This window comes from Nicotiana tabacum, chromosome 4, assembly GCF_000715075.1.
Source record: "Nicotiana tabacum cultivar K326 chromosome 4, ASM71507v2, whole genome shotgun sequence".
NCBI lineage: Eukaryota > Viridiplantae > Streptophyta > Magnoliopsida > Solanales > Solanaceae > Nicotiana > Nicotiana tabacum.
In genome coordinates, this window is record NC_134083.1 from 97,791,631 (window position 1) to 97,819,412 (window position 27,782).

The 27,782-nt window shown below is 40.7% G+C and overlaps 2 protein-coding genes across 2 annotated transcripts; one reads left to right on the forward strand and one right to left on the reverse strand.

The window, feature by feature from the left end:
- The first annotated feature begins 6,593 nt into the window (after positions 1–6,593).
- Positions 6,594–10,587, forward strand: LOC107791177 (11-beta-hydroxysteroid dehydrogenase B-like). Its single transcript, XM_016613194.2, has 6 exons — positions 6,594–6,924; positions 8,012–8,204; positions 8,923–9,008; positions 9,136–9,267; positions 9,458–9,622; positions 10,181–10,587. Exons 1-6 carry the CDS (start codon positions 6,742–6,744, stop codon positions 10,469–10,471), a joined length of 1,050 nt encoding a protein of 349 aa, XP_016468680.1. The 5' UTR covers positions 6,594–6,741; the 3' UTR covers positions 10,472–10,587.
- Positions 10,588–11,007: 420 nt separating this feature from the next.
- LOC107791175 (ethylene-responsive transcription factor ERF020-like) lies at positions 11,008–11,454 on the reverse strand. The gene has a single exon (XM_016613189.2). The coding sequence runs from the start codon at positions 11,452–11,454 to the stop codon at positions 11,008–11,010; it is 447 nt and encodes a 148-aa protein (XP_016468675.1).
- Positions 11,455–27,782: the final 16,328 nt, after the last annotated feature.

The following is a 27,782-nucleotide window of genomic DNA, read 5'->3' on the forward strand; positions in this document are numbered from 1 at the left end:
AAATAATGAACCAAAAATCTCTCCCTCACAAGCACCAGGGATTCTCCCTCTTATAGTAGAGGGATCCTACTTTATATATAATAAAAAATACGTAGTGGAGAACTCATGATATATTGTCTTTTTCTCGATTTCCGCAAAGATTCTCTCTCATAGTGCGGTTGCAACGGCCCTAATCTGCGAGCTTGATACTGACTCGAGCTCGGTGTTGGATCGAGCCCTCGGCCTTGGTCCGAGCTCGATTCTGACTTGGGGTCTCGGTATTCAGGGTGAATGTTGGTTGGTCCATGCATCTTCGATAATCTTTGCTTTGCCTCGTAGTTCGATTTGGATATGGGCTCGATAATCATATCGAGCTTGTTATTTGATCGGTCTTGGAGCTCAAAGTTTGCCGCCCTTACTTCGGATCTTGACCGAGCTTGTCATGCAGATATCTTTTGATCGAAACATTATCGTCTCGATCAGTCCGTATGACTGACTCGAATCGATTTTGACCATATACAGATAGTCCCCTCGTTTCTCGGAATAGGATGTGGCGAGAAACGATATGATTTTCCAACAGCCCGATCAGATATATACTGACATTTTCATCGATCCCGACCATGACGTATGTGATAGTTGTCCCATTGGTTCGGTTTTACCGAGGCATTTAATGCGTCAGACGGTGGTCGTCCACCTCTGATATTTAACCGTCATTGCTTCAATTTATAAATAATCTTTCCTTCCACCATTTACCATTTTATGTCTTCGGAAGCGGTCCGCCATTCAAGGGACGAGCCCGAAGAAGGAGAGGAGAATTTAGCCTGCGTACGGGCTAATATTGTGATTCAACAGTCTTCCAATTTAGTGGAAGCAGATCAGGGAACCTTGGTCATAATCCAAGAATAAGAAGCCAAGATTATCCCTTCTCAAGCTAAGATGATTGGAAGGGATACCGAGGGCGGATCTTCTCAAGCAGTAGAAGATATTTCAAGGGATGAGTTTAGGATAGTTGACATTGGCGAATCCCCTCAAACTTCGGATGCCATGATTCGAGAGGCCGTCATGTTGGAGGATCGGTCTTATGAGGGTATTCAAGAGTCGGCTGATATCCATGATTTTCTAGAGGGGGCTCGAGTCAGGCGCTTCGGAGGAGGTTACTGGTTTCAGTAGAATGCCAGTACCCAAAAAGGCGTCGTGGTCGGGTTCCACCGAGCCTTCCTCGATTCATAAACTGGTGGACCGATTTCCGGCCCCGAGTATCGATCCCGATCGAAGGCGGAAGATAGTGCTCTCCATACCTGCGGATACCAGAACTTTTTCTTCCCCTGTGGGGATTGCCAGTTACCTTCGGTACTTGGTGACCAAAAAAGATCAATCAATGATGAATGCGGTGGGGCCCGCCTGTCTCTTCAATGAGGCCCAACATGCTTGGAATTGGGTAAGTCTGATGGCATTTTCGCAGCTTCTTTTACACAGAGTTGCAGGTAATTTTAATGTTTCTCCTTTTGTTTGCGGGCTTTGGTGTTGGGGACGAGATCGAAGTTGCCAGGGCGGAAGAGAACAAATCTCGGTGGTTGGCCTTTCCTGATGAGGACTCCGATGACTCGGGGGAGTTTGAAGAGGATGATGATGCTGAGAATACAACCTCCGATGAAGACTGAGTCATTTAGGGCCTTAAGTCGATCGCTGCGTTCTTTTGATACCGCTTTCGGCTTTTGTATAAAGAACTTCCCTTTGAAAATATAAATCTTTCTTCTTTTTGAAGAAAAATAACCTTTCAAACTGAACAGATAGTTTGAATTTAAATCTCTGTTGCTTTCGGGCCTTATGGGTAGTCCCATTCGCTTTATCGAGCTCGAACATCCTTCGGCTTAAATAGTCAAGTGTTCGTTTTAACTCGAAGAAAATGAGTAGTTTTGCTCGAAATCGAAATAAAAGTAGCCCGCAAGCTTAGAAATAGAGTAAATGATTCGAAATCGATGCAATGCATCCCGTAGGCATAATGATCGAAGTAGCCCTTAGTGGTCGAGTGAGTGCTTGCTCGAACTTGAAGTAAAAGTCGCTCATAGGCTTTTAGTAGTCGAGTGAATGATTCGAACTCGAAATAATATATCATATAGGTGTAATGGTTGAGTGAGTGCTTGCTCAAACTCGAAATAAAAGTAGCTTGTAGGCTTTAGTAGTCGAGTGAATGATTCGAACTTGAAATAATGTAGCCCGTAGGCGTAATGGTCGAGTGAGTGCTTGCTCGAACTCGAAATAAAAGTATCTCGTAGGCTATAGTAGTCGAGTGAATGATTCGAACTCGAAATAATGTAGCCCGTAGGCATAATGGTCGAGTGAGTACTTGCTCGAACTCGAAATAAAGTTGCTCGTAGGCTTTAGTAGTCGAGTGAATGATTCAAACTTGAAATAGTATGGCCTGTAGGCGTAATGGTCGAGTGAATGCTTGCTCGAACTCGAAATAAAAGTAGCTCGTAGGCTTTAGTAGTCGAGTGAATGATTCGAACTCAAAATAATGTAGCCCGTAGGTGTAATGGTCGAGTGAGTACTTGCTCGAACTCGAACTCGAAATAAAAGTAGCCCGTAGGCTTTAGTAGTCAAGTGAATGATTCGAACTCGAAATAACGTAGCCCGTAGGCGTAATGGTCGAGTGAGTGCTTGCTCGAACTCGAAATAAAAGTAGCCCGTAGGCTTTAGTAGTCGAGTGAATGATTCGAACTCGAAATAATGTAGACCGTAGGCGTAATGGTCGAGTGAATGCTTGCTCGAACTCGATCCTGTTTGCATAGTAAATCTTGAACATAGAATATCGGTAAAGAAGAGGGATTTCTTTGCAAATCATTATACATGGGTTCATATTTTGCGTCAGGGCTCGGGCCAACTACATAAGCATGGTTCGTTTTGACCATTTGGCTCTTACAGCGTTTCCTGTTGAGACGTTGTTTGTCATGAAATAACGAAGTAACTTCCTTTGCACCGAACGTGATAATCATCACAGATGCGTTCAATGATAAAGCCCTCTAGTATACGAGGTTGATTTTAAAGAGGCCTCGGATACCCAACAGTAGTATCGTTTCCGATATATGGTTGGTATCGATCTCTGGTCGACTTTTGCTTTTTCGTAACGGACCTAGAAATCAACTGGTCATCTTCAACTCTTATTTTGGATTGATATCGATTGTGCATATCGATCTAAGTAATGGCTGGGTACTCGATCAGATTTTGCTTCAGCCGCCGTGAAGCCATCGAGCTCCGCTCGTTTAGACCTTGAGTGAAAGCTTGAACAGCCCAATCGTCTGTGACTGGTGGCAGATCTATTCGTTCCATTTGAAAACGAGCTACGAACTCCCTTAGCATCTCGTTATCCTTTTGTATTACCTTGAACAGGTCTGATTTTCTAGTTTCGGCCTTTATGGCTCCGGCATGTGCTTTTACGAAGCAATCTGCAAGCATAGCAAAAGAATCAATAGAGTTAGATGGTAAATTATGATACCATACCATTGCCCCCTTTGACAAGGTTTCACCGAATTTTTTTAATAATACAGATTCGATCTCATCATCTTCCAAATCATTGCCCTTGATGGCACACGTGTAATAAGTGATGTGCCCGTTGGGGGCGGTCGTTCCGTTATATTTGGGTATTTCGGGCATATGGAATTTTTTGGGGATTGATTTTGGGGCATCACTCGAGGAAAAAGGCTTTTGAATGAACTTTTTCGAATCTAGCACTTTTATCATTGGTGGAGCTCCCGGGATCTGATCGACCCTGGAATTATATGTTTCTACTTTTTTATTGTTGGCTTCGACTCGTTTTGTGAGTTCCTCGAGTAATTTAGTAATTTCGGGAGTAGTCCCCGATTCTGGCTCGTTTAACTTCACTATGGCTGGTTCCGTTCTATGGGTGATTTCTCGAAGTGGATTGGGCTCTTGCCTTCTTCATTCTTGAGTTTGGCTCTGTAACTAAGCTATCGCTATTTGCGGGGCTTGTAACATTTTGAAGATCACCCGTAAGCTGACTTCGATCTCCTTCACGTTATCGGTGTCTCGAGCTACGGATCGAGTACCGCCCTGAATGCTTTTTTCGGTTCGGAACGTTGGTTCGCCTCAAGAGCCACTTGTGAATTGACATTTAGCGGTACTTCGACTCGAGCTTCGGTGACATCGTTAATTCGCCTTTCGGCCCTGGGTGTCAAGTCGTTGGTTTCATCTTGAAGGTCGGCTTCATGGTCGATAGGTATAGCCATCAATCGAGGGTTTGCCATTATTGATCTGAAGTTGTAAACTGGTGTGAATTGCAGATTTGTATCAAACAACCACTATTACCCTTAGCCCCATGATGGGCGCCAAACTGTTTACCCGAAAATCAGATAAAGTTAGATTTGTATATGGTTCTAAGGATATGTGATACAATTTGATATAAATCGTGTAGAGAAATACAAATATGTGTATTCTTAATTATGAGAATGAAAAATAATGAGCCAAAAGCCTCTCCCTCACAAGCACCAGGGATTCTCCCTCTTATAGTAGAGGGATCCTACTTTATATATAATAAAAAATACGTAGTGGAGAACTCATGATATATTGTCTTTTTCTCGATTTCCGCAAAGATTCTCTCTCATAGTGCGGTTGCAACGGCCCTAATCTGCGAGCTTGATACTGACTCGAGCTCAGTGTTGGATCGAGCCCTCGGCCTTGGTCCGAGCTCGATTCTGACTTGGGGTCTTGGTATTTAGGGTGAATGTTGGTTGGTCCATGCATCTTCGATAATCTCCGCTTTGCCTCGTAGTTCGATTTGGATATGGGCTCGATAATCATATCGAGCTTGTCATTTGATCGGTCTTGGAGCTCGAAGTTTGCCGCCCTTACTTCGGATCTTGACCGAGCTTGTCATGCAGATATCCTTTGATCGAAACATTATTGTCTCGATCAGTCCGTACGACTGACTCAAATCGGTTTTGACCGTATACAACAATAATTTATATTTTTAATTTAATATATGTAAAAGAGTATAATTTCCAACATATATTCAACTACTAACTTCACATAAATTTATAAATAATTATGTATCGGTGCTCTCTGTTATTTTAAAATATATAATGATGATGCAATAAAGGAGAAGTAGCCACATCGAAAAATTGCAATTTAAAAAAGAATCTTCAAGCTAGAAACAAAAATCACTAGAGAAATAAAAATAAATGTATACAGAGACAAAAAAAGAGGTAGTAGTGCATGCAGTACTTTTCCAACAATCAGACCTAAAAACAAACAAATATACATCACTTCAATTTTTATGTGCCAGATCTATCATCTGTACTATCAACAAAAAATAGTTGTTAACACATTAATTTGGAACAGGCCTATGCGTTCTTATTATTTAGATTCCAAAATTGGATGAAATCGAAGTGCTATAATCTTTTTTTAAAAAGGAAGCAAATAAGGAGTGCAATAGGTTATCCATTTGGTCCAATCTAACATATCCGTTTGATCCAATCTAATACATCCTACAAGAATCGCTTTTCAAATTCTCTTGACTTCATCAGTTTTACAATCAATATAGCTATGTAGTAAATGACCAAACTGTCCAATGACAAAATTTGGAGATCTAATTTCATCCGATTCTTGATATTCGTAGTTGAGAAGTAAACAAACACAAAATTAACAACGGCATATAAACAGTTTTTTAAAAAAAAAAATTGTGTTTCCTACTTTTACCCTTTTAAATAATTATAAAAATGAATTTTTTATTATTTTATAAGAAAATAAAGAGATTGGAGTGCATGTTGGTAAAACTAATAGGACAAGGTGCATATTATAAAACAATGCATACATTAGGGGTGGAAAATGCGAGGAATTTACTTTACCCGATTACTTAATTGACCATAGAGTATGAAATTTTAATTTAATCTATATGCGTTACAAGAATTATGAAACTTAGATGGTTAGAGTTGATGCATGAGCAATATCAATTAAACTCATGACACATACGCATAAAAGAACATCGCATTGATGATTAGAAGATAAATAACGGAGAAGAAGAATGGGTATTAAAACTCCTCGAAGAGAACGTCAATGGCAGTAGTTCAATAGTATGAGAAATTTGTAAGTTTATAAAATTTACTTTTGGAAGTTCAAAAGAACTCCAAAAAAATTGAATAAATATAGGAAGATGAAAAGCAATTAAGGCATTGAATATGCTGCAGTAAGTGGGAGCTATAAGGAACTTATCATAAATTTTTGGTACAAAAATATTAAAGAAATAGTAGTATTTAAGTGAGGGATAAAATTGACATTCAATTTTTATGAGTATTTTAATAAATTAACTTTACCTTAAAAGTGTTCATTCAATTATAATATAATATAATATAATAACGGTCATTATAGTTCATTTTAAAAAGTGACACGACTAATTAATATTAGGAGTACTAATTTGTCCACTTTTATGTGTTGTGACTTGTGATATAAAAAAATAAAGTAACTGATATGGGCATGCAAGTAGTTCCGAAAAAACAAGTCCTCCATTCGTCACAAACTCTCTCAGCACCTCATACCACGTGTTCAATACATTTGCATGCACTATCGATCAGCTTTAGTGTTTATCTATCTAATTCCTACACTACTAAATCTTAACCTACCCAACCAAACTGCACTAAAAATCAACCCTCTTTTCCCTCCTGATCTCATTTTTCTTCAGTTTTGTGAATTGAAGGAATTAATATATTGGAAAAGAGGTGATCGATTATATATAAAAGGAATTAATTAATGGATTTGGTGAACTCAGTGCTGAATTTTGTGGTACCACCGGCAAGTTTGGTGATGTTGGCATGTGCATGGCCAGCTTTCACTTTCATCAACATATGTGAACGGCTTTACAACACTTTCTTTGGTGAAGATATGGAGGATAAAGTTGTTATTATCACCGGAGCTTCTTCTGGTATTGGAGAGGTAACTCAATTCTGATTCTCTCTCTCTCTCTATATATATGTCATCTTTCAAGCAGGAACATGTTAATATTTGGGATCAGCGATAGCACTTTCTTTTTCGTTTTTCTTCAACAACTTAAACTGCATGCTATACAAATGTCAATTTAGCGTACACTTCTCTTACATAAACAAAACTTAATTATTTGTAGGTTATATATGGAGTTACTCTAAAGCACCCTGTCTAATGCACATTGCAATAATTACAAAGACAAAATTTTGGTTAAAAAGTACCTACCTTAGCTAATTACATTAATTTATAGCTAATGACAAAAACCACCTTATCCCAATGACTTTTACATTGTCTTTCGCCTAGTCTATAGAATAACTTCAAATTGGCTTATGTAAAAGACCGCTCGTCTAGGGAAGGTTAAAGCCACTTGACTGTAAGGTAAGGAGAGTTTGTAAAATTACACTGCATTAACTTTACCTTGACCAAACTGGAATTTATAACTCTGGTGTTTCTATATATGCATTTTACAAGCGTTCCCTTTTTCTTTTGACTAAACTTGGTAAAGTTGATGGAATAAGGGAATCATGATTTGCTGAAGAACTAGGCAGAACTTCATATAGTGATATCTGAAAAGTAATTAACTATCGTCGATCTATGATTGTTCTTTTCAAGAGGACGCCTTAGACTTTACCACAATTGAGATTGGAGGGTCATCTTCCATTTTCAGATTGAGCTATCATTATTGGTCCAAAGTTTAAATTATGACCTACAGTACTAAATATGATTTCTTTGACAATATTGCAGTACTTTACATAGGTTGTATTTGAATGCTTTTGCAAAAGCCCTTCTCCTTTTTTATGCAAGAAGAAAGAGTATTTCTTTAAAATCAGACATTTAGGATAAACTGGTCCTTCACCAAAAAGATACCTAGGTTGATACAATTATTTTTATGTAAGTAGTTCATTACTCGGGTTGTTATAGCTGCAAAGCACAGCTATTTTACACTTTTCTTCTCACTAATCTTTTGTGAATTGCTTTTTTGGTGCATGAAGATATTTAAAAAGTACTAGATTCTTGATCTTGTGCTCTGTGATGTTAGCAAATTGCATATGAATACGCAAAGAGGAGAACAAATCTTGTCTTGGTTGCAAGGAGAGAAAATAGACTCTGGGGAATCCGTGAGAAAGCTAGGCAACTAGGTGCAAAAAATGTCCTGATAATGGCTGCAGATGTTGTCAAAGAAGATGATTGTAGGAGATTCATCACCGAGACTGTAAACTTTTATGGGCGTGGTAAGTCCAAGTAATATGTTCGTCTTGTTTTGTTAATAATGATTCAAAATGTTATTAGATGAGGTTCCCTAGCGCAAGCTGACCACTGATGTATTACAAGCTTTTCATCTATTCTGATTTGAATGGACCAGGGTTCTCAAGGTACATATGCCCGCGCTCAAGTGATATGAACAAAGAAATTTTTGACAATTGATCCCCCTTCCCCTATAACCATCCTTGATTTAGACAGAGTTTCTTTATGTCTCTATTCCATTGTGCATTATCACTAGGTAATTATATAGGCTTGGTCAACTTAAAACCGTATTTGAAATTCTATTTCGAGGTTATTTCATTTCATTCCTTCAAGCAAAAATAATCAGAAGCAGATATTATCTACAGATGGACTCTGATTTTGCTGGAACTATCCTACTTCCTCAGCAGCCAAAAAATTAATTTCAAGTTCTTATGTAACACCTCATCCTATTTTGAAATAAAGAGGTTTGTTACTTATAGCAATTTTAATGTGGTGGTTTCAAATGTTCAAGTTTTCAGTTTCTAAAAGAGTGAATACTTTTGTATCTGCTTTCAGTTAGAAATTTATTCAATTGTCCTTGGGAGAATTGTCCTTGGGGAGAACAGAAACAGTGTTATATTGTATATGACATGTTTTAATCATATAGAATAGCGCGTTCTCATGAAAAGGTTAGCTGATATTTAGTTGTTGTTCCATTATTTGCAGTGGATCATCTTGTGAATACAGTAAGCTTGGGACATACTTTCTACCTGGAAGAAGCCACGGATACAAATGTGTTTCCTATTTTGATGGTATTTGGAGTATCTAATTTGTTATCATCCATAGTTACTAATTGTTATAAATTCTCGCATTCAAGTGCTGCTAGTAACTCCAAATTAATCTATAACTTTGAAGTGTGAAGTTTTTCCTTCTTCTTAGGATATCAATTTCTGGGGAAATGTGTATCCTACCTATGTAGCTCTACCTCATCTGCGGCAAACCAGAGGCCGGGTCATTGTGAATGCATCAGTGGAGAACTGGTTACCTTTGCCAAGAATGAGCTTATATTCAGTAAGAATTGAACTTCATATACAGACCTTTAAAGCTGCATTATTTTGCTTCTTGAGTCAACATTGTTTAGACTCCTCCATCTCCCCTTTGGCCAAAGAGTCAGTGTTCATAATTCACCTTAGCAAAGAAAGCATTTTGGTGGTATGCTTCTTTTCAGTTTCTTAATATTTCCCTTTTTTCTTTTGAATAGGCAGCAAAAGCCGCAGTTATAAACTTTTATGAGACCCTAAAGTTAGAGGTGAAGGATGATGTCGGGATCACAATAGCGACACACGGATGGATTGGGACTGAAATAACAAGGGGAAAATTCATGATGGATGAAGGTGCGGATATGCAGTGGAAGGAAGAAAGGGAAGTAAGATTCTCTTCGCTTTGTAGAATTGAAATTCTCTGTCTGCTCCAACACACTGCTACTATTTGCAAAGTTCCATGCTTTCCTTTTCAAAGCAGCAAAAAAGGACATGTCTGACCTTTTTGATGCATAAAACATCCATGACTTTAAGCAGCAGAAACACGGTTTCTAGCTGTTTCAATGTGTTAAGTTCACATGCTTTTCTTTTCCAAGCAGGACTTAGGATATTATGGATTATGGAGAAATTATAAACTTAAATGCCTCACTACTTTTAATTTCTATAACTAGTAGTTGATACAAGGTTGTTGGAATTAATGATCTACATAGGACTGTCCATTTTATAGTTGGGAGTTAGCTCTTTGCAGATTTAAGATCGTACGCTACAAGAAACCTGCTAATTACATAGGGATTTTTACCACAGAAATTACTCATACGGAAATCTAAAATTGCTAAATTCTTAAATATATTACATGGGATATTTCCCTTGTCATTTTTGGGTAATTTCTGGTAAGTTGTTATGTCCATCGCTTTACAATGTTTGTATATGACTTTGGATTTAAGGTTGGTGCATCTGGAAGTTCAGTGGAGGAATTTGCAAAGTTGATTGTAGCGGGGGCATGTCGTGGAGATCCATACGTGAAATACCCAGGCTGGTACGACATTTTCCTTCTCTATAGAGTCTTCGCACCAAACATCCTCCAATGGACATTTCGGATGCTATTTGCACATCAAGGTGCTAGGAAAACTTCCTTTATTGGAACGGGAAGGCCTCTTCTAGAGACATCCCCATCCTCGTCTCCTCAGAGACTCGGAGCCCCTATCGTGATGCAAGATCTGCAGAAAATGGAATGAAGATACTTTGATTTCTGTGGGTTATGTTCAAAACTGTGTATTTGTCAAGATTTAATTTGTAAGATGATCGTTTCTACTCTCGAGATGAATAAACGAATAAACTTGGTTCCCGTTAAGTTCTTTTTGATGCTTTAACTCATCTTTATAGTACAGTGATTGATACCTTTATTTAAATGAAGACCAGTTTGATAAATGATGTAGTTGTGATTATTTATCAATCAGGATAAATAGAAGAATTGCATGTATCTTGTATGCGTACGTACAAGAATGCTTTGGATATTGATTATTGACTGAGGGCCCACTCAAAGTACCGATGAACTAGATTACGAAAATACACAATATATACCCGAATAAGTTTAAATTAACTAAGTAGTTTGATCATCAAAATTCTTGAAAACCAACCGAACTTGTGTAAAAGAAAAAAGGGTGCCCCTTGGGAGACAGAGAAACTCAGGGATGTGCAAAGTTTTATTCTTTTACTTTAGGATTTCGGTATTCAAAAAATTTCAGTCTGACGAATGCATGTGCTTCAAATATCAATATAGATAATCTTCAACAGAAATGCTGAGAGCTTCACTTTTCCCATTATTGTCCACACTTTGACAAACATGACCATTCATTTCTTGTTGACCACCTTTTACAGTAGGAGTAGGGTAACTTGTAACCAACTTTGCATCAATGGCCATGCCAGCATCTGAGGCCACCTTTTGCACTGACCTCGGTGACATTCCACGTTCAACATTAACGGCCGGTAACATAAATGGGAAGTTTAATTTATCTAACGACAAGGACGATTCCCGGAGACAATAATAGGCTATATCATGTGCAACAGCAGCAGCTTCTTGGGTTGTATAAGTGCCTAGCCAAAGCCGTTCACTGCTACCTGGAACTCGAATTTCTGACACCCATTTCCCCCATTTTCGACGCCGAATTCCTCTGTATTTTTTCTGCTCTGCACTTGTACCTTCATCTGAGCTGCTCATTTTTGTAACAAAAAGAAAAAAAAAAGGTGTTAAGTTTGCTTAGATTTGTTGCAAAATAAGTAGTCTCGGTTATTTATAGGTTGAAGATTGTGCAAGTCAAAGGCTCTATAAACGAAGCATGTGGACGAAAATGAGCACTAAGGTCAAATTAAGCATTAAGGTCAACGGTCAAATTAAAATGGGATATGCAAGTTGGAGCAAAATAGACTAGTTTAGATCCATTTAAAGGGGTAAATTATAAGAAAGAGGAAAAAGAAAATCAAAAGCAGATTGTGGAGATGATGGAAATTTATTGCACATACCGAGTCCTAAAATTTGTGAACTAAAGTGTATTTATCAAGAAATGCATTAAAAAATTAGATTACTATACAGTTTGTGGACTATAATGCAAGAAATGGATGGATCAATAATAATTACTGGACTATTATATTATTATCTTCTTAAAATCCAACTATATATATGGTGTATCATAAACATGCATGTACTCCTATTAAATTGGACATTTCTTTTTTCTATTACGAGAATGTGAAAAAATATTGCTCCTACATTATATTTTTGAACTGTTATCTTGGAGTTTAAGAATTGAATAATCTTTTGATTCGGGAATTCATTTTTCTGAAGTTAATTTGGCTAGTTAATCGCCACAATTTTAAAAGTATTAAAGAAGAAAAGGAAAAAACAAAAAGAACAACATATGCTAAATATTGTACCTTGTTATCTTCTAGAGTTCCATGTATTTTTTAGTAAGTCAATGGTGTCAATTCAAGTATGGGAGTCAACATCTCGTATATCATCATCCGTGACGTCATGAATTATTTAAGGGCCCATAATTATAGAACATGTTTCTTGTTCAAAGTAGGAAAACAGGTGGTAGGACATGCATTACGGTAAAACGAAGCTATAATTTAAATTTTATACGTTCAAAATTTTAGTTCTTTAAAATTATTACGTTTTAGAATATAATTTATATATATTCAATAAATATTTTTAGATAAATATAAAATTTGGATCAAAGTTATTGGATTTGGTCAAACTCATATTAAACAAATCACTAGCTCCGCCCATGTATAAGAGATATATATATATATATATATATATATATATATATATATATATATATATATTGATTGATATTAATTCATATACACTAATAGTAATATTTTTAATTACATTGTGCAATTTAACCTATGATAGCAGATTATCTATCTTAATATTTAGCTACTATTTTTATTTATTATCAACAGTTATCATATAGTTTCATTGAGATCTACAAATCATCTACTATCAGTTTCCATATACAAACTATCTAGCAGAAAATTGTCATTGTACTCCTTTCATCTATATAATATATTCTTAACGATTATCAAAATCTTAAGAGGAAGGGGTAGAGTTATTTCAACCGTAATAGACTATGAAAAACTTGAAATAACATATGCGATATTTCACACTTCTAACATTATACATTTATTTTTCGAGCTAGTTACCATTTAGGAAACAAGAAACTCTTCTCTAACAACAATTTTGTTTCGTGTTGTACAATTGTAGTCTTAAGAGATAACGTGATTAATGACCAAATTAAGGAATATAAACTAATATAGTTAGTGTGGTAAGTGTTTACCAGAAAAATTAGATAGAGTTGAATTTGTACGTAGTTCTAAGGGTATGTGGTATAGCTTGATACAAATCGTAAAGAGAAATAAAAATATCCAATCTTGACTATAAGAACGAAAGATAAAAACTGTTGAAAAGAGGAAATAAATGAAGTAAGAGAGCTCAAAGGATTGATCTTTCAATGTGTGAATGTGTCCTTCACAGAAACAACAAGCATTCCCTTTATAGTGGAAGGATCCTACTTTAGATATAATAAAAAATACATAGTAGGGAACCCATGAGGAACTAGCTTTTTCCTAATTCCTGCCAGGATTCTCTCTCCTAGTATGGTTGCAACGACTCTTGTCTGTGAGCTCGAGATTGACTCGAGCTTTCGATCTTGACTCGAGCTCGATTCTGACTCGGAGTCTAGTATTGACTCAGGGTCGGTGTCGGTCGATCTATGCATCTTAGACTCGATAATTTTGCCTCGCCCCGTAGTTCGATTTAGATACGAGCTCGATAATGATACCGAGCTTGTCATTGATCCGTCCTAGAACTCGAAACTCGATGACCTGACTTCGAACCTCTACCTGGTATTACGAAGCCGCCCTTCGATCAAAGTATTATCATGCCGACCAGTCCGTACGACGGACTAATTAATTTTGACCGTATACAAATAGTCCCCGTGTTTCTCGGGAAGAATGTAACGAGAAACGATATGATTTTCCAACGGTATGATTAGATATATACTAACGTGTGCATCGAATCCGATCGTGACGTATACGATAGTTGTCCCATCGGTTCAGTTTATCGAGGATTTAATGCGTGTCAGACGGTGGTCGGTCATTATCGATATAGGACCGCCACTGCTCAGCCTATAAACATCTCCTTCTTTCACCATTAATCACTTTTACATCTTCTAATCTCAAAATTTCCTAAGCATTTTCTCATACCTTCTGAATTAAGTGCGAAATTTTTCTTCTGTGATTTTTACTGCAAAATCTTTCTTTGAAACACCACATCTTCTTTATTTCTTTCTTCTAAATTCAAAAAATGGTGAAAACATCAAAAACCGTCCCTAAAAAAGAAGAGGCTTCTTCTTCACAACCCGCCGCCGATAAAATACCGGTGGAGCCACGGCCTGAAGAGTTTGTTCCCGGAACATGTCTTCTCACCTCCGATTTTAAGGTCGATAAGGGCTCGTTGTTTCCCGATCGGTGTGAGCCGGTATCGAGGTATTTGTGTTCGATAACCAAAAATAAACTTGCTCAGTTAAAGACAGATTGCAACTGGGATAACAAGGAAGTGATAATTCTGGCTCCCGATGAAGATATTGCCACCCACGTGGAAGGGTTCCTTAGTGTGTATACTTACCTTTTTACGTTAGGACCTCTCGACCCTGTTATCATCGATTTTTGTTGTCAATACCGAATAACTCTAGGTCAGATTCATCCTTCTTTTGGCGGATCGTTATCCTGATCTGTTTCTTCGCAAACAAGACCGAGGGGATGCCTTTCACCCTCGATCATCTTATTAGATTGTATAGTCCCTGCCTCTTTCAAGGTGGATTAATAAAACTTTAATGCCGGGCTACCAAGGTACTATTCTCGAACATAGATGAGGACAAGGATCGAGGTTGGATGGGCAGGTTCATTCGAGTGAAGACTTCGGACCTGATCCCAGCCGAAAAGATGCCATTCCCCGAAGAATGGAATATGAAGCGTAAGTGTAATTCTGCTGCTTATTCCCTATCGCCTTGTTTCTTTGTTTCTTTGTTGCTGATATCTTTTTTGTGATGCAGCGGTTCCTTGGATGCCCGGTGCCGTTCCCAATATCTTAAGAGCTGGGTACGGGCCCTGGCTTCGACCTCTACATATGCCGAACGTTCATGGCGTGATTTGGCAAAGGGCCGATAGGAAGCCAAAAATAATGGTAAGCCTATTTCTCATGTTTTGAGAGTTCGAACGAAATATTTTTCACATATCCAACCAATTTTCTTGTGTGCAGGCCTGGGCAGAGATGCGGTTCTGAGGCACCTGCCCGACGAGGAAGAAGCCTCGGACCCGGTTTCTAAACCGGCGGAGGAAAATAAGAGAAAAAGGGCCTCTACTTCCGAAAATCCAAAACCGAAGGCAAGGTCGACTTGTAAGTCGAGGAAGAATACCATCCCTTTGACCTTAGAATTGGTTTAGCATCTAAGGGATGAAGACAAGGAAGAGGAAGATGACGGGTCCGTACTGGTGGCCTGATCGAAGAAGACCACCGACATTCCACAGGCAGCTGGATCGATGGTGGTTTATAAAGCTCTGCCTCGAACTGAGGATATATCGAAGAAAGATTCGGGCAGAGTCCCCGAGTCGTTGGAGATCGAGGATGCTTCCCATCGAAGCCAACGGATGGGGGATATGTCTGAAGGGGCTCTCCCCGAATCTCTTCGAACCGAAGAGAATGCCCCAAGTGACTCACTTGGGGAAGTAGCAATCGAAGACTCGCCCACCTTCCCTGCTTTTTCCGAAGGGGCAATACGGGAAGCCCAAGCTTAGGGCCCCTCGAACTAGACAGGCCTCATGAGGGAGATGATCCTTTTTGTGGCCTGTTTACTGGTGTCGAGGACGCTGCCGGCACTAGTGATGCATCAGATCTTTTTCACGGAGTACAGCAGGCTTTGAATCAGGTAAGCCTTAAATTATTTGGTTGGTTTTATCTCTTATGTCTGTTTTTCTTTTATTACTTTGTTTCTTCTTTCTTCGTAGGCCGTGGTAACTCATCAAGAAGCATGTTCTCGATCCTGAGCTGAGCTGTGTCGATACGAGGCCGATCTCCAATGGGCCATGGAGGAGAGGAAAGCCCTTAAACTTCTCTTAGGGCAAAGGGAAAAAGAAATCAAGGGCCTCCGAGCTGAGTTGGCCAAAGCTCACTAAGATCAGGCCGATCTGTCCGAGCAGGTAATGACACTATTAAAAGCCTATGGACTTGATACTGGAACGATGGCTAACCTATCAGTCTCACAGCTGCAGCAGAAGCTTGAGATGATCGGGAAGCTCCGTGAGGAGGTCGATGTGATAAAGGCAGAGTCCTTGAAATGGAAAGGAAATATGGACCGCTTTGCTGCAGAGAAAGAGGCTGCTCGAGCCTAATTATCATCGGTCAAAAATCAACTTCAGAGTCTAAAGGAGAAAAGCTTGGCTCAAGCAAGGAAAATAGAAGAGCTCGAGGCTCGGTTGGCTTCTAAACTTGCCAAGGCTGAAAAGACAAAGGCCGATGTAGACACATTTGTGGCTGTTTATCGGGCCGATGCTAAGGCCGCTCAGTTGCATGTGAGAGAAGTATCCGAGACCGCTCGAACTCCAGCACATTGGATTGCCGAATTTGCCAAATGCCAATCTCGGAGGGAAACCCTCGAGGAGATCCATACTCGAGGCTTCGATCTTACTGAAGAGATAATAAAGGCAAAAGAGCTTGAAGCCGATCCCGGGGCCTTGGCCTTCGATGATGATGATGACGATGATGATGATGATAACGGTGATGGGAGCAAGAGCAGGTCTTAGAGTAGGGAGGAGCCCAGTGGAGAAAAAGACTGCTCCCATAGATAATTAGGGTTTTTCTTATTTGATATTTTTGTGTAAGGTCCTGATCAGACGTTTTGTAAACATATATATAAAGGTCTTTTCTTTTCCCAACTTGTCTCTATTTTCTTTTCTGCCTAGTGAAGATTTTGTTTTACTTGTGTCTTATGAAAATGTGCATAAGTTCAAGGATTTAGTTGAGTAAGTGTTTGCTCGAACTTTTAGTAAAGTAGCCCGTAGGCTTAATAGTCGAGTGAGTGATTGTTCAAACTCGAAGTAAGATAGCCAGTAGGCTTAATAGTCGAGTGAGTGTTTGCTCGAACTCGAAGTAAGATATCCCTTAAGCTTAATAGTCGAGTGAGTGATTGCTTGAACTCGAACTCGAAGTATTGCAGCCCGTAGGCTTTATGGTCGAGTGAGTGCTTGCTTGAACTCAAAGTAAGATAGCCCGTAGGCTTAATAGTCGAGTGAGTGATTGCTCGAACTCGAAGTAAGATAGCCTTTAGGCTTAATAGTCGTGTGAGTGATTGCTCGAACTCGATAGTGGTTGGCAGCCCGTAGGCTTTATGGTCGAGTGAGTGCTTGCTCGAACTCGAAGTAAGATAGCCCGTAGGCTTAATAGTCGAGTGAGTGATTGCTCGAACTCGAAGTAAGTTAGCCCTTAGGCTTAATAGTCGAGTGAGTGATTTGTTTGAACTCGAACTTGAAGTATTGCAACTCGTAGGCTTTATGGTCGAGTGAGTGATTGCTTGAACTCGAACTCAAAGTATTGCAGCCCGTAGGCTTTATGGTCGAGTGAGTGCTTGCTCGAACTCGAAGTAAGATAGCCCGTAGGCTTAATAGTCGAGTGAGTGATTGCTCGAACTCAAAGTAAGATAGCCCTTAGGCTTAATAGTCGAGTGAGTGATTCGAACTCGAACTCGAAGTATTGTAGCTCGTAGGCTTTATGGTCGAGTGAATGCTTGCTCGAACTCGAAGTAAGATAGCCCGTAGGCTTAATAGTCGAGTGAGTGATTGCTCAAACTAGAAGTAAGATAGACCTTAGGCTTAATATTCGAGTGAGTGATTGCTCGAACTCGAAGTAAGATAGCAGCTCGTAGGCTTTATGGTCGAGTGAGAGTTTTGCTCGAACTCGAAATAAGAGTAGCTCGTAGGCTTAGTAATCGAGTGAGTGATTCGAACTCGAAGTAATATAGCCCGTAGGCTTAATGGTGGAGTGAGAGTTTGCTCGAACTCAAAATAAGAGTAACCCGTTAGTCTAGTGAGTGCTTGCCCAAAACTCGAGATGATGTGGCCCGTAGGCTTATTAGTCAAGTGAGTGTTTGCTCGAACTCGAAATAAGAGTAGCCCGTAGGCTTAGTAGTAGAGTAAGTGATTCGAACTCGAAGTAATGTAGCTCGTAGGCTTAATGGTCGAGTGAGAGTTTGCTCGAACTCGAACTCGAACTCAAAGTATTTTAGCCTGTAGGCTTTATGGTGTAAGTTTTGTGCCAGGGCTCGAGCAAAACTATGCAGGCATGGTTCGTTTTGACCATTTGGCCCTTACACTTTTTCCCTATCGAGACCCTGTTTAATAAGACTTTGGTACTAAATAACTTTCTTGTATCGAACTCGATTTATTCGATGGTAAAGCCCCCCAATATTCGAGGTTGATTGTAAAGAAGCCTTGGATACTATTAAAATGTCCTCAGGTAGCACATAGTTGTTGTCTCATTAAAAACCTTACCGGAAAAATCCGGTTGGGATAAAAACCGATCTAAGGGGAAAAGAGTGCAACGCGTACTTTAAAACCTGAGGTCTCGATGTTTTTGGCTGAACTCCTGCAATGAGTTAGTATCGAATATATATAGACGAAAGAAGGGAGAAAATCATACCTTAACAATAATATCGTTTGAGGTGTGACACGTTCCAATTGCTTGGTAGTTGTTCGTCGTTTATAATACCGAGTTTGTAGGATCATTTACCGACGTTTTCGAGTACTTGGTACGGTCCTTCCCAATTCGGACCCAGTTTTCCTTCGTTTGAATTTCGGGTGCTGAGGGTGACTTTCCTTAGCACTAAGTTCCCGATTTTAAAATGGCGAGGCTTGGTTCTTCGATTATAGTATCTTTTAATCTGCTGCTTTCGGGCGGCCAATCGGACGAGAGTGGCTTCTCATTTTTCATCCAATAATTCGAGGCTAGTATTCATAGCCTTGTGATTTGACTCTTCTATTGTATATCGAAACCTGGCACTGGGTTCTCCGAGTTCGATTGGAATCAAGGCTTTGGAACCATATACTAAGGAGAATTGGGTTGCCCCCGTACTGGACTTTGATGTTGTTCGATACGCCCAAAGAACTTTGGGTAGGATTTCTCTCCATTTCCCCTTAGCGTCGTTCAACCTTTTCTTTAGATTTTGAACGATAGTTTTGTTCGTCGATTCGGTCTGTCCGTTCCCACTAGGGTGATACGGTGTTGATAATATCCTTTTTATCTTATGGTCTTCGAGGAATTTCGTCACTTTGTTGCCGATAAATTGTTTCCCATTGTCATACACTATTTCGGCGGGTATCCCAAATTGCCATACGATATGATCCCAGATGAAGTCTATAACCTCTTTCTCTCTAACTTTTTCGAACACTTGTGCTTCAACCCATTTAGAGAAATAGTCAGTCATAAATAAGATGAACTTAGCTTTACCTAGGGCCAATGGCAGAGGGCCGACGATATCCATTCCCCATTTCATGAACGGCCATGGGGATAGGACTGAGTGAAGTTGCTCTCCGGGCTGATGGATCATCGGTGCAAACCTTTGACATTTGTCATATTTTCGAACAAACTCCTTTGCATTTTTGTCCATATCGATCCAATAATATACTGCTCTGATTATTTTTCGGACTAATGAATCGGTACCAGAATGATTTTCACAAGTACCCTCATGAATCTCACGTAGGACGTAATCGGTGTCCCCTGGTCCTAAGCATACTGCCAATGGTCCATCGAATGTCCTTCGGCATAATGGTCCATCTGCAGTCAATATGAACCGAGCAGCTTTGGTTCGTAGGGCCCTCGAATTTTAGGGTCCGATGGGAGCTTTCCGTTCTTCAAGTATTTAATATACTTATTCCTCCAATCCCAGGTTAAGCTTGTAGAGTTTATCTCGGCATGACCTTCCTCGATCACGGATCTCGAGAGTTGAATGACAATCCCCGAGCTGATCTCATGTAACGACCCGGTCGGTCATTTTGAATATTATAACCCCGTTCCCCATTTACTTCTCAATTTATGTCTTGCAATTAATTTATGACTTATCGGGTTAGTTGGTTCGGGTCCGGAAGGAACTCGGAGTGAAATGAGACACTTAGTCTCATAATTAAAATTTTAAGTTAGAAAAGTAGACCGGATATGGACCTATGTGTAAACGACCTTGGATTTGAATTTTGATGATTCCAATAGCTCCGTATGGTGATTTTGGGCTTAGGAACGTGTCTGGAATATTATTTGGAAGTGCGTAGAGGAATTAGGCTTGAAATGCCGAAAGTTTAATTTTTTTGAGAAGTTTGACCGGGGAGTTGACTTTTTGATATCAGGGTCGGAATCCGATTCTGAAAATTGGAATACCTCTATTATGTCATTTATGACTTGTGTGCAAAATATGAGGTCAATCGGACGTGATTTGATAGGTTCCGGAGTCGTTTGTAGAAATTAGAAATTTCAAAGTTCATTAGGCTTTAATTGGGGTGTAATTCATGATTTTAGCATTGTTTGAGGTAATTTGAGGGTTCTACTAAGTCCGTATGATGTTTTAGGACTTGTTGGTATATTTGGTTGAGGTCCCGAGGGGCTCGGATGAGTTTTGGATGGTTAACGGATCAAAAATTTGGACTTGAATAGCTGCTGGAATTTTCTGATATCTGATAATATTTTCCTTCTACGCAATCGCGTGAATGCGTTTGCGATCGCGTAAGCTTTTTTGGTCAGTGGGAGTTTTTGTTCTATGCGATCGCGTGGGTATATATGCGATCGCGTAGGGTTAATATAAGGCAGTGGCATTTTGTGCTTCGCGATCGCATGAAGCGGGATGCGATCGCATAGCTCTGGAATTTTGTGACTCGCGAACGCGTGAAGAAGGTCGCGTTTGTATAGAGTAAGTGGAGCGGAGTAGAAGTCACCCGTTTTGTGCTTCGCCATTGTGTGGACTAGTCCGCGATCACGTATGTCTGTGATGTTGTGCATCGCGATCGCGTGGGAAAGTCCGCGATCGCGTAGAGTAAAATCTGGGCGATGGAAAATTGTTCTTCGCGATCGCGTGGGAATGTTCGCGATCGCGTAGAGAAAATGTCTGGGCAGAGAGGCAATTTTTGGGTGATTTTCAGAAAAAATAACGGGGTAAGTGTTCTTAACTCAATATTGGTTAAATTACCCAAATCCATGGTTGTTTTTATCATTTAATTCGTGAATTGAGTTGGGAAAATTTGAAAAACCCTCTTGGTTTAAATTGAAGATTTGAGGGTCGAGTTGGGGTTGGATTTTGGTAAAATTAGTATGGTTAGACTCATGGTTGAATGAGTTTTCGGATTTTGCAACTTTTGTCGAGTTCCGAGACGTGGGCCCCACGGGCGATTTTTGAGCTAATTTTCAGATTTTTATGGAAAATCATTATTTCTTATGGAATTAATTCCAATGCATTTTATTGACTGAAACGAATTATTTGTGACCAGATTCGAGGCGTTTGGAGAAAAATTCACGAGGAAAGGGCATTGCAGAATAAGAATTTCACGGCTTGAAGTAAGTAACAGTTTTAAATCTGGTCCTGAGAGTATGAAACCCCGAATTTTGGTATCATGCGATTATTTTGGAGGTGACGCACATGCTAGGTGATGGGCGTGTGGGCGTGCACTCAGGTGCTGTAGTATAATATAAAGATCCACACGGCCAACTCACGTGCTATAGTATATTGTAAGGATCTGCATGGCCAACTCACGTGCTATAGTATAATATAAGGATATGCACGGCCAACTCACGCGCTATAGTATAATGTAAGGATCTGCACGGCCAACTCACGTGCTGTATGAACAACTCACGTGCTATAGTATCAATATCTCACAATCAGGCCCTCAGCTTTACTCAGTCATAAATCTCTCCAGTCTCTCGGGCTCTCAATAATCATGAAATCAGCCCAGACAACAATGATATGATGTATCAATAATAATAAAAGATACTGAGATAAAATGTGCAAGTAAAAACTGAGACTGAGTACATATAGCATTTAGCAGGTAATTCAATAAGTACGCGACCTCTGTGGGTCCCAACAGTACTATCACATAGCCTAAGCATAATTTCTAACATGATTTACTGTCAAATTTTATCAACACATAGAGATCATATAGCTAACAACAAATTATTCAACTTTATAGTTTCCCGGGACGGAACAAGTCACAATCAATTTGTTGATTCTGGAAACTTAATTTTTGCTATTTTATTCTCTCACAGAAGGTGAGGACACGTACTACCGGATCGGACAGTCAGCCACCAGTGCCACCAGTTAGGGCCGTGAGAGGCCGGGGCCGTGGTAGAGGTCGGGGCCGAGGTAGAGGTCGAGGTGTAGCTCGTACCACAGTTGGGATAGAACCTGTAGTACCACCAGTTGTTCCAGCACAGGAGCAGATTCCAGATATAGTTGAGCCGACAGGGTCAGCTCAGGCACCAGTTGTGCCCATTGAGATTGCAAGCATTCAGGAGACTTTGCCCCAGATATTGGCAGCCTGCATTGGCCTTGCTCAGGTGGTTTCGACTCAGGACGCACCTGCCACTTCTCAGGCTGGGGGGGTACTCATACCCCTGTTGCCCGTACTCCAGACCAGGTAGTACAGGGACTTTAGATATCGGGGGCACTACCAGCCCCGCCGGTTGCAGCTGCTCAGGCCCCGGTAGTTCCTGTTATGGCAGATGATGAGCAGAGGAGACTTGAGAGATTTGAGAGGCTTCGACCTCCACCATTTAGCGGTACTGAGTCAAAGGATGCTCAGGATTTTCTGGATAGGTTTCAACGGATATTTCGGACAGCGGGTATTCTGAAGACCAGTGGGGTCTCATTCACTACTTTTCAGTTTTCTAGGTCTGCACTCAGATGGTGGGAGACTTACGAGAGGCGTAGGCCTGTTGGCGCAGCACCCCTTACTTGGCATCAGTTCTCCGTGGTCTTTTTGGAGAAGTTCGTACCTCAGTCCCGTAGAGAAGAGCTGCGTAGACAGTTTGAGCAGCTTCGCCAGGGTGATATGTCCGTGATGCAGTACGAGATAAGATTTTTTGAGTTGGCTCGTCACGCAGTCTGGTTGGTTCCCACTGATAGGGAGAGTATTAGGAGGTTCATTGATGGCCTCATATATCAGCTGTGGTTACTTATGACTAGGGAGAGAGTATATGGTGCTACCTTTGATGATGTAGTGGACATTGCTCGGCAGATAGAGATGGTTCGTAGCCAGAAACGTGGTGAGAGAGAGGCTAAGAGGCCTCGTGGTCCGGGTGATTACAGCGGTGTTCCTTCAGGGGGTCAGTTTCACCGAGGTAGGGGTCGTTCTTACAGACACGCTCAGACGGGTTGTCTAGCTCATCGTGGTGTATCAGCTAGCCATGGTTTTTACAGTGCTCACTCAGGCCAGTCTTCATTCAGTGCAGAGTTCTCATCATGCCTCGTCCGCACAGGCTTCTATAGGTCATCCCTCGGGTTATCAGGAGTAGCAGTTCCGTCAGAGGAAGGGTTGTTTCGAGTGCGGAGAATTTGGTCATTTCAAGAGAGAGTGTCATAGGCTATTGAGTGGGGTTTCACAACAGAGTTCTCGACCGACGGCACCAGCACCAGCAGTTACACCATCCGCCCTGCCATCTCGGGGTGGGGGTCAGGCAGCTAGGGGTTGACAAAGAGGGGGAGGCCGATCAGGAGGCGGGCAGGCTCGATTCTATGCTTTTCCTGCTAGGCCAGATGTTGTTGCTTCAGACGTAGTGATCACAGGTATTGTTTCAGTGTTCCATAGGGAGGCTTCTATATTATTTGACCCTGGTTCCACTTATTCATATGTATCATCATATTTTGCTCATTATCTGGATATGTCCTGTGAGTCATTAGTTTCACCTGTTTGTGTATCTACACCGGTGGGCGATATTATTACTGTAGATCGTGTGTATCGGTCGTATGTGGTAACTATTGGGGAACTGGAGACTAGAGTTGATCTCTTATTACTCGGTATGGTTGATTTCGATGTAATCCTGGGTATGGATTGGTTGTCTCCATGTCATGCTATTCTAGACTGTCACGCAAAAATCATGACGTTGACGATGCCGGGGTTGCCAAAGGTTGAATGGAGGGGTTCTCTAGATCTTGTTCCTAGCAGGGTAATTTCTTATTTGAAGGCCCAACGTATGGTTGGAAAGGGATGCTTGTCGTATTTGGCCTTTGTGAGATATGTTGATGCAGATGCTTCTATTATTGATTCAGTACCGGTCGTGAGAGACTTTCTGGATGTATTTCCTGCAGACCTGCCGGGTATGTCACCCGACAGAGATATTGATTTCGGTATTGACTTGGTGCAGGGCACTCAGCCCATTTCTATTCCTCTGTATCATATGGCACCAACTGAGTTAAAAGATTTGAAAGAGCAATTTCAGGAACTCCTTGAAAAGGGGTTTATTAGGCCTAGTGTGTCACCTTGGGGTGCACCGGTTCTGTTTGTTAAAAAGAAAGATGGTACTATGCGGATGTACATTGATTATAGGCAGTTGAACAAAGTTACAATCAAGAATAAATATCCATTACCGCGTATTGATGATTTATTTGACCAGCTTCAGGGAGCGAGGGTGTTCTCCAAAATTGATTTGAGGTCTGGGTATTACCAATTAAAAATTCGGGATTCGGACATTCTAAAGATGGCATTCAGGACTCGTTATGGCCACTATGAATTTCTTGTGATGTCTTTTGGGCTAACCAATGCCCCAGCAGCATTTATGCCTTTGATGAATAGTGTATTTCAGCCATATCTTGATTTATTTGTTGTGGTATTCATTGATGATATTTTGGTGTACTCACGTAGCCAGGAGGAGCATGCACAACACTTGGGTATTGTATTACAGAGGCTGAGAGAGGTGAAACTTTATGCCAAATTTTCTAAGTGTGAGTTCTGGCTTAGTTCGGTGGCATTCTTGGGACATATAGTGTCCAGTGAAGGTATTAAGGTGGATCCGAAGAAAATAGAGGCATTCAGAATTGGCCCAGACCATCCTCAGTTACTGAGATTCAGAGTATTCTCGGCTTGGCCGGTTATTATCGTCGTTTTGTGGAGGGTTTCTCGTCTATTGCATCGCCTATGACTAAATTGACCCAGAAAGGTGCTCCGTTTAGGTAGTCGGATGGATGTGAAGAGAGCTTTCAGAAGCTCAAGACAACTTTGACTACAGCTCCAGTATTGGTGTTGCCTACAGCTTCAGAGTCTTATACTGTGTATTATGATGCGTCGCAGACTGGTCTCGGCATAGTACTTATGCAAGACGGTAGGGTGATTGCCTATGCATCCAGATAGTTAAAGGTACATGAGAAGAATTATCCAGTCCACGATCTTGAGTTAGCGGCTATTGTTCATGCCTTGAAAATTCGGCGGCATTACTTGTACGGTGTCCAGTGTGAGGTATATACAGATCATCGGAGTCTACCACATTTGTTTAAACAGAAGGATCTTAACTTGCGGCAGCGAAGGTGGTTGGAGTTGCTTAAGGATTATGATATCACCATTCTCTATTATCCCGGAAAGGCTAATATAGTGGCCGATACCTTGAGTCGTAAGGCGGAGAGTTTGGGCAGCTTAGCATACTTACTGGTAGCAGAGAGGCCTTTAGCCTTGGATGTTTAGGCCTTGGCTAATCAGTTTGTTAGATTGGATGTTTCCGAGCCGAATCGAGTTTTGGCTTGTGTGGTTTCTCGGTCTTCTTTATATGATCGCATCAGAGAGTGCCAGTATGATGATCCACATCTGCTTGTCCTTAAGGACACGGTTCAGCACGGTGATGCCAAGGAAGTCACTATTGGAGATGACTGTGTATTACGAATGCAGGGGAGGCTATGTGTACCTAATGTAGAAGGTTTGCGTGAGCTGATTCTCCAGGAAGCTCACAGTTCACGGTACTCTATTCATCCAGGCGCCGCGAAGATGTATAAGGATTTGAGACAGCACTATTGGTGGAGGCGGATGAAGAAAGATATAGTTGGGTTTGTATCTCGGTGTTTAAATTATCAACAGGTAAAGTACAAGCACCAGAGACCGGGCGGATTGCTATAGAGACTTGAAATTTCGGAGTGGAAGTGGGAGCGTATTTCCATGGACTTCGTAGTTGGACTCCCACGGACTTTGAGAATGTTTGATGATGTTTGGGTGATAGTAGATCGGTTGACCAAATCTGCGCATTTTATTCCAGTCTGTACTAATTATTCTTCGGAGCGGTTGGCTAGGATTTATATTCGCGAGATTGTTCGCCTACATGGTGTGCCGGTATCCATTATTTCAGATCGGGGTACGCAGTTTACCTCACAGTTTTGGAGGGTAGTGCAGTGAGAATTGGGCACACAGGTTCAGTTGAGTACAACATTTCAACCTCAGACGGACGGACAGTCCGAGCGCACTATTCAGATATTGGAGGATATGCTACGCGCTTGTGTCATCGATTTTGGGGGTTATTGGGATCAATTTCTGCCACTCGAAGAGTTTGCTTACAATAATAGCTACCAGTCAAGCATTCATATGGCTCCGTATGAAGCTTTATATGGGAGACGGTGTCGGTCTCCGGTGGGTTGGTTTGAGCCTGGTGAGGTTAGACTATTAGGTACTGACTTGGTTCAGGATGCTTTAGAGAAGGTCAAAGTAATTCAGGAACGGCTTTGCACGGCACAGTCTAGACAGAAGAGTTATGCCGATAGGAAGGTTCGTGATGTTGTCCACATGGTTGGGGAGAAGGTTCTGCTCAAGATTTCACCCATGAAGGGTGTGTTGAGGTTTGGGAAAAAGGGCAAGTTGAGCCCTCGGTATATTGGGCCTTTTGAGATACTTAAGAAAATTGGGGAGGTGGCTTATGAACTTGCTTTGCCACCTAGTCTATCAGGTGTTCATCTAGTGTTCCATGTATCCATGCTCTGAAAGTACGTCAGGGATCCGTCTCGCATTCTAGATTTCAGTACAGTACAGCTGGACGGTAATTGGACTTATGACGTGGAGTCGGTGGCTATTTTAGACCGGCAGGTTCGAAAAAGCTGAGGTCAAAGAATATAGCATTAGTGAAGGTGCAGTGGAGAGGCCAGCCAGTCGGAGAAGCTACTTGGGAAACTAAGCAGGAGATGCGGAACAAATATCCATACTTATTTGAGACTCCAGGTATTATTCTAAACCCATTCGAGGATGAACGTTTATTTAAGAGGGGGAAAATGTAACGACCCGGGCGGTCGTTTTGAATATTATAACCCCGTTTCCCATTTACTGCTCAATTTATGTCTTGCAATTGATTTATGACTTATCGGGTTAGTTGGTTTGGGTCCGGAAAGAACTCGGAGTGAAATGAGACACTTAATCTCATAATTGAAAATTGAAGTTAGAAAAGTGGACCGGATATGGACCTATGTGTAAACGACCTCGGATTTGAATTTTGATGATTCCAATAGCTCCGTATAGTAATTTTGGGTTTAGGAGCGTGTCCGGAATATTATTTGAAAGTCCGTAAAGGAATTAGGCTTGAAATACCGAAGGTTTAATTTTTTGAGAAGTTTGACCGGGGGTTGACTTTTTTTATATCGGGGTCGGAATCCGTTTCTGAAAATTGAAATACCTCTGTTATATCATTTATGACTTGTGTGCAAAATTTGAGTTTAATCGGACGTAATTTGACAGGTTCCGGAGTCGTTTGTAGAAATTAGAAATTTTAAAGTTCATTAGGCTTGAATTGGGGTGTAATTCATGATATTAGCGTTGTTTGAGGTGATTTGAGGGTTCGACTAAGTCTGTATGATATTTTAGGACTTGTTGGTATATTTGGTCGAGGTCCCGAGGGGCTCGAGTGAGTTTTGGATGGTTAACGGATAAACAATTTGGACTTGAATAGTTGCTGGAATTTTCTGATATCTAATAATGTTTTCCTTCTACGCGATCGTGTGAATG

What these genes read in the sequence shown, in the direction of transcription:
- LOC107791177 (XM_016613194.2), top strand. Translation starts at nt 6,742, where the DNA reads ATGGATTTGGTGAACTCAGTGCTGAATTTTGTGGTACCACCGGCAAGT. An exon ending in TGTAAACTTTTATGGGCGTG is followed by an intron (nt 8,205 to 8,922) that starts GTAAGTCCAAGT and finishes CATTATTTGCAG; the next exon opens with TGGATCATCTTGTGAATACA. An exon ending in ATGTGTTTCCTATTTTGATG is followed by an intron (nt 9,009 to 9,135) that starts GTATTTGGAGTA and finishes CCTTCTTCTTAG; the next exon opens with GATATCAATTTCTGGGGAAA.
- LOC107791175 (XM_016613189.2), bottom strand. Translation starts at nt 11,454, where the DNA reads ATGAGCAGCTCAGATGAAGGTACAAGTGCAGAGCAGAAAAAATACAGA.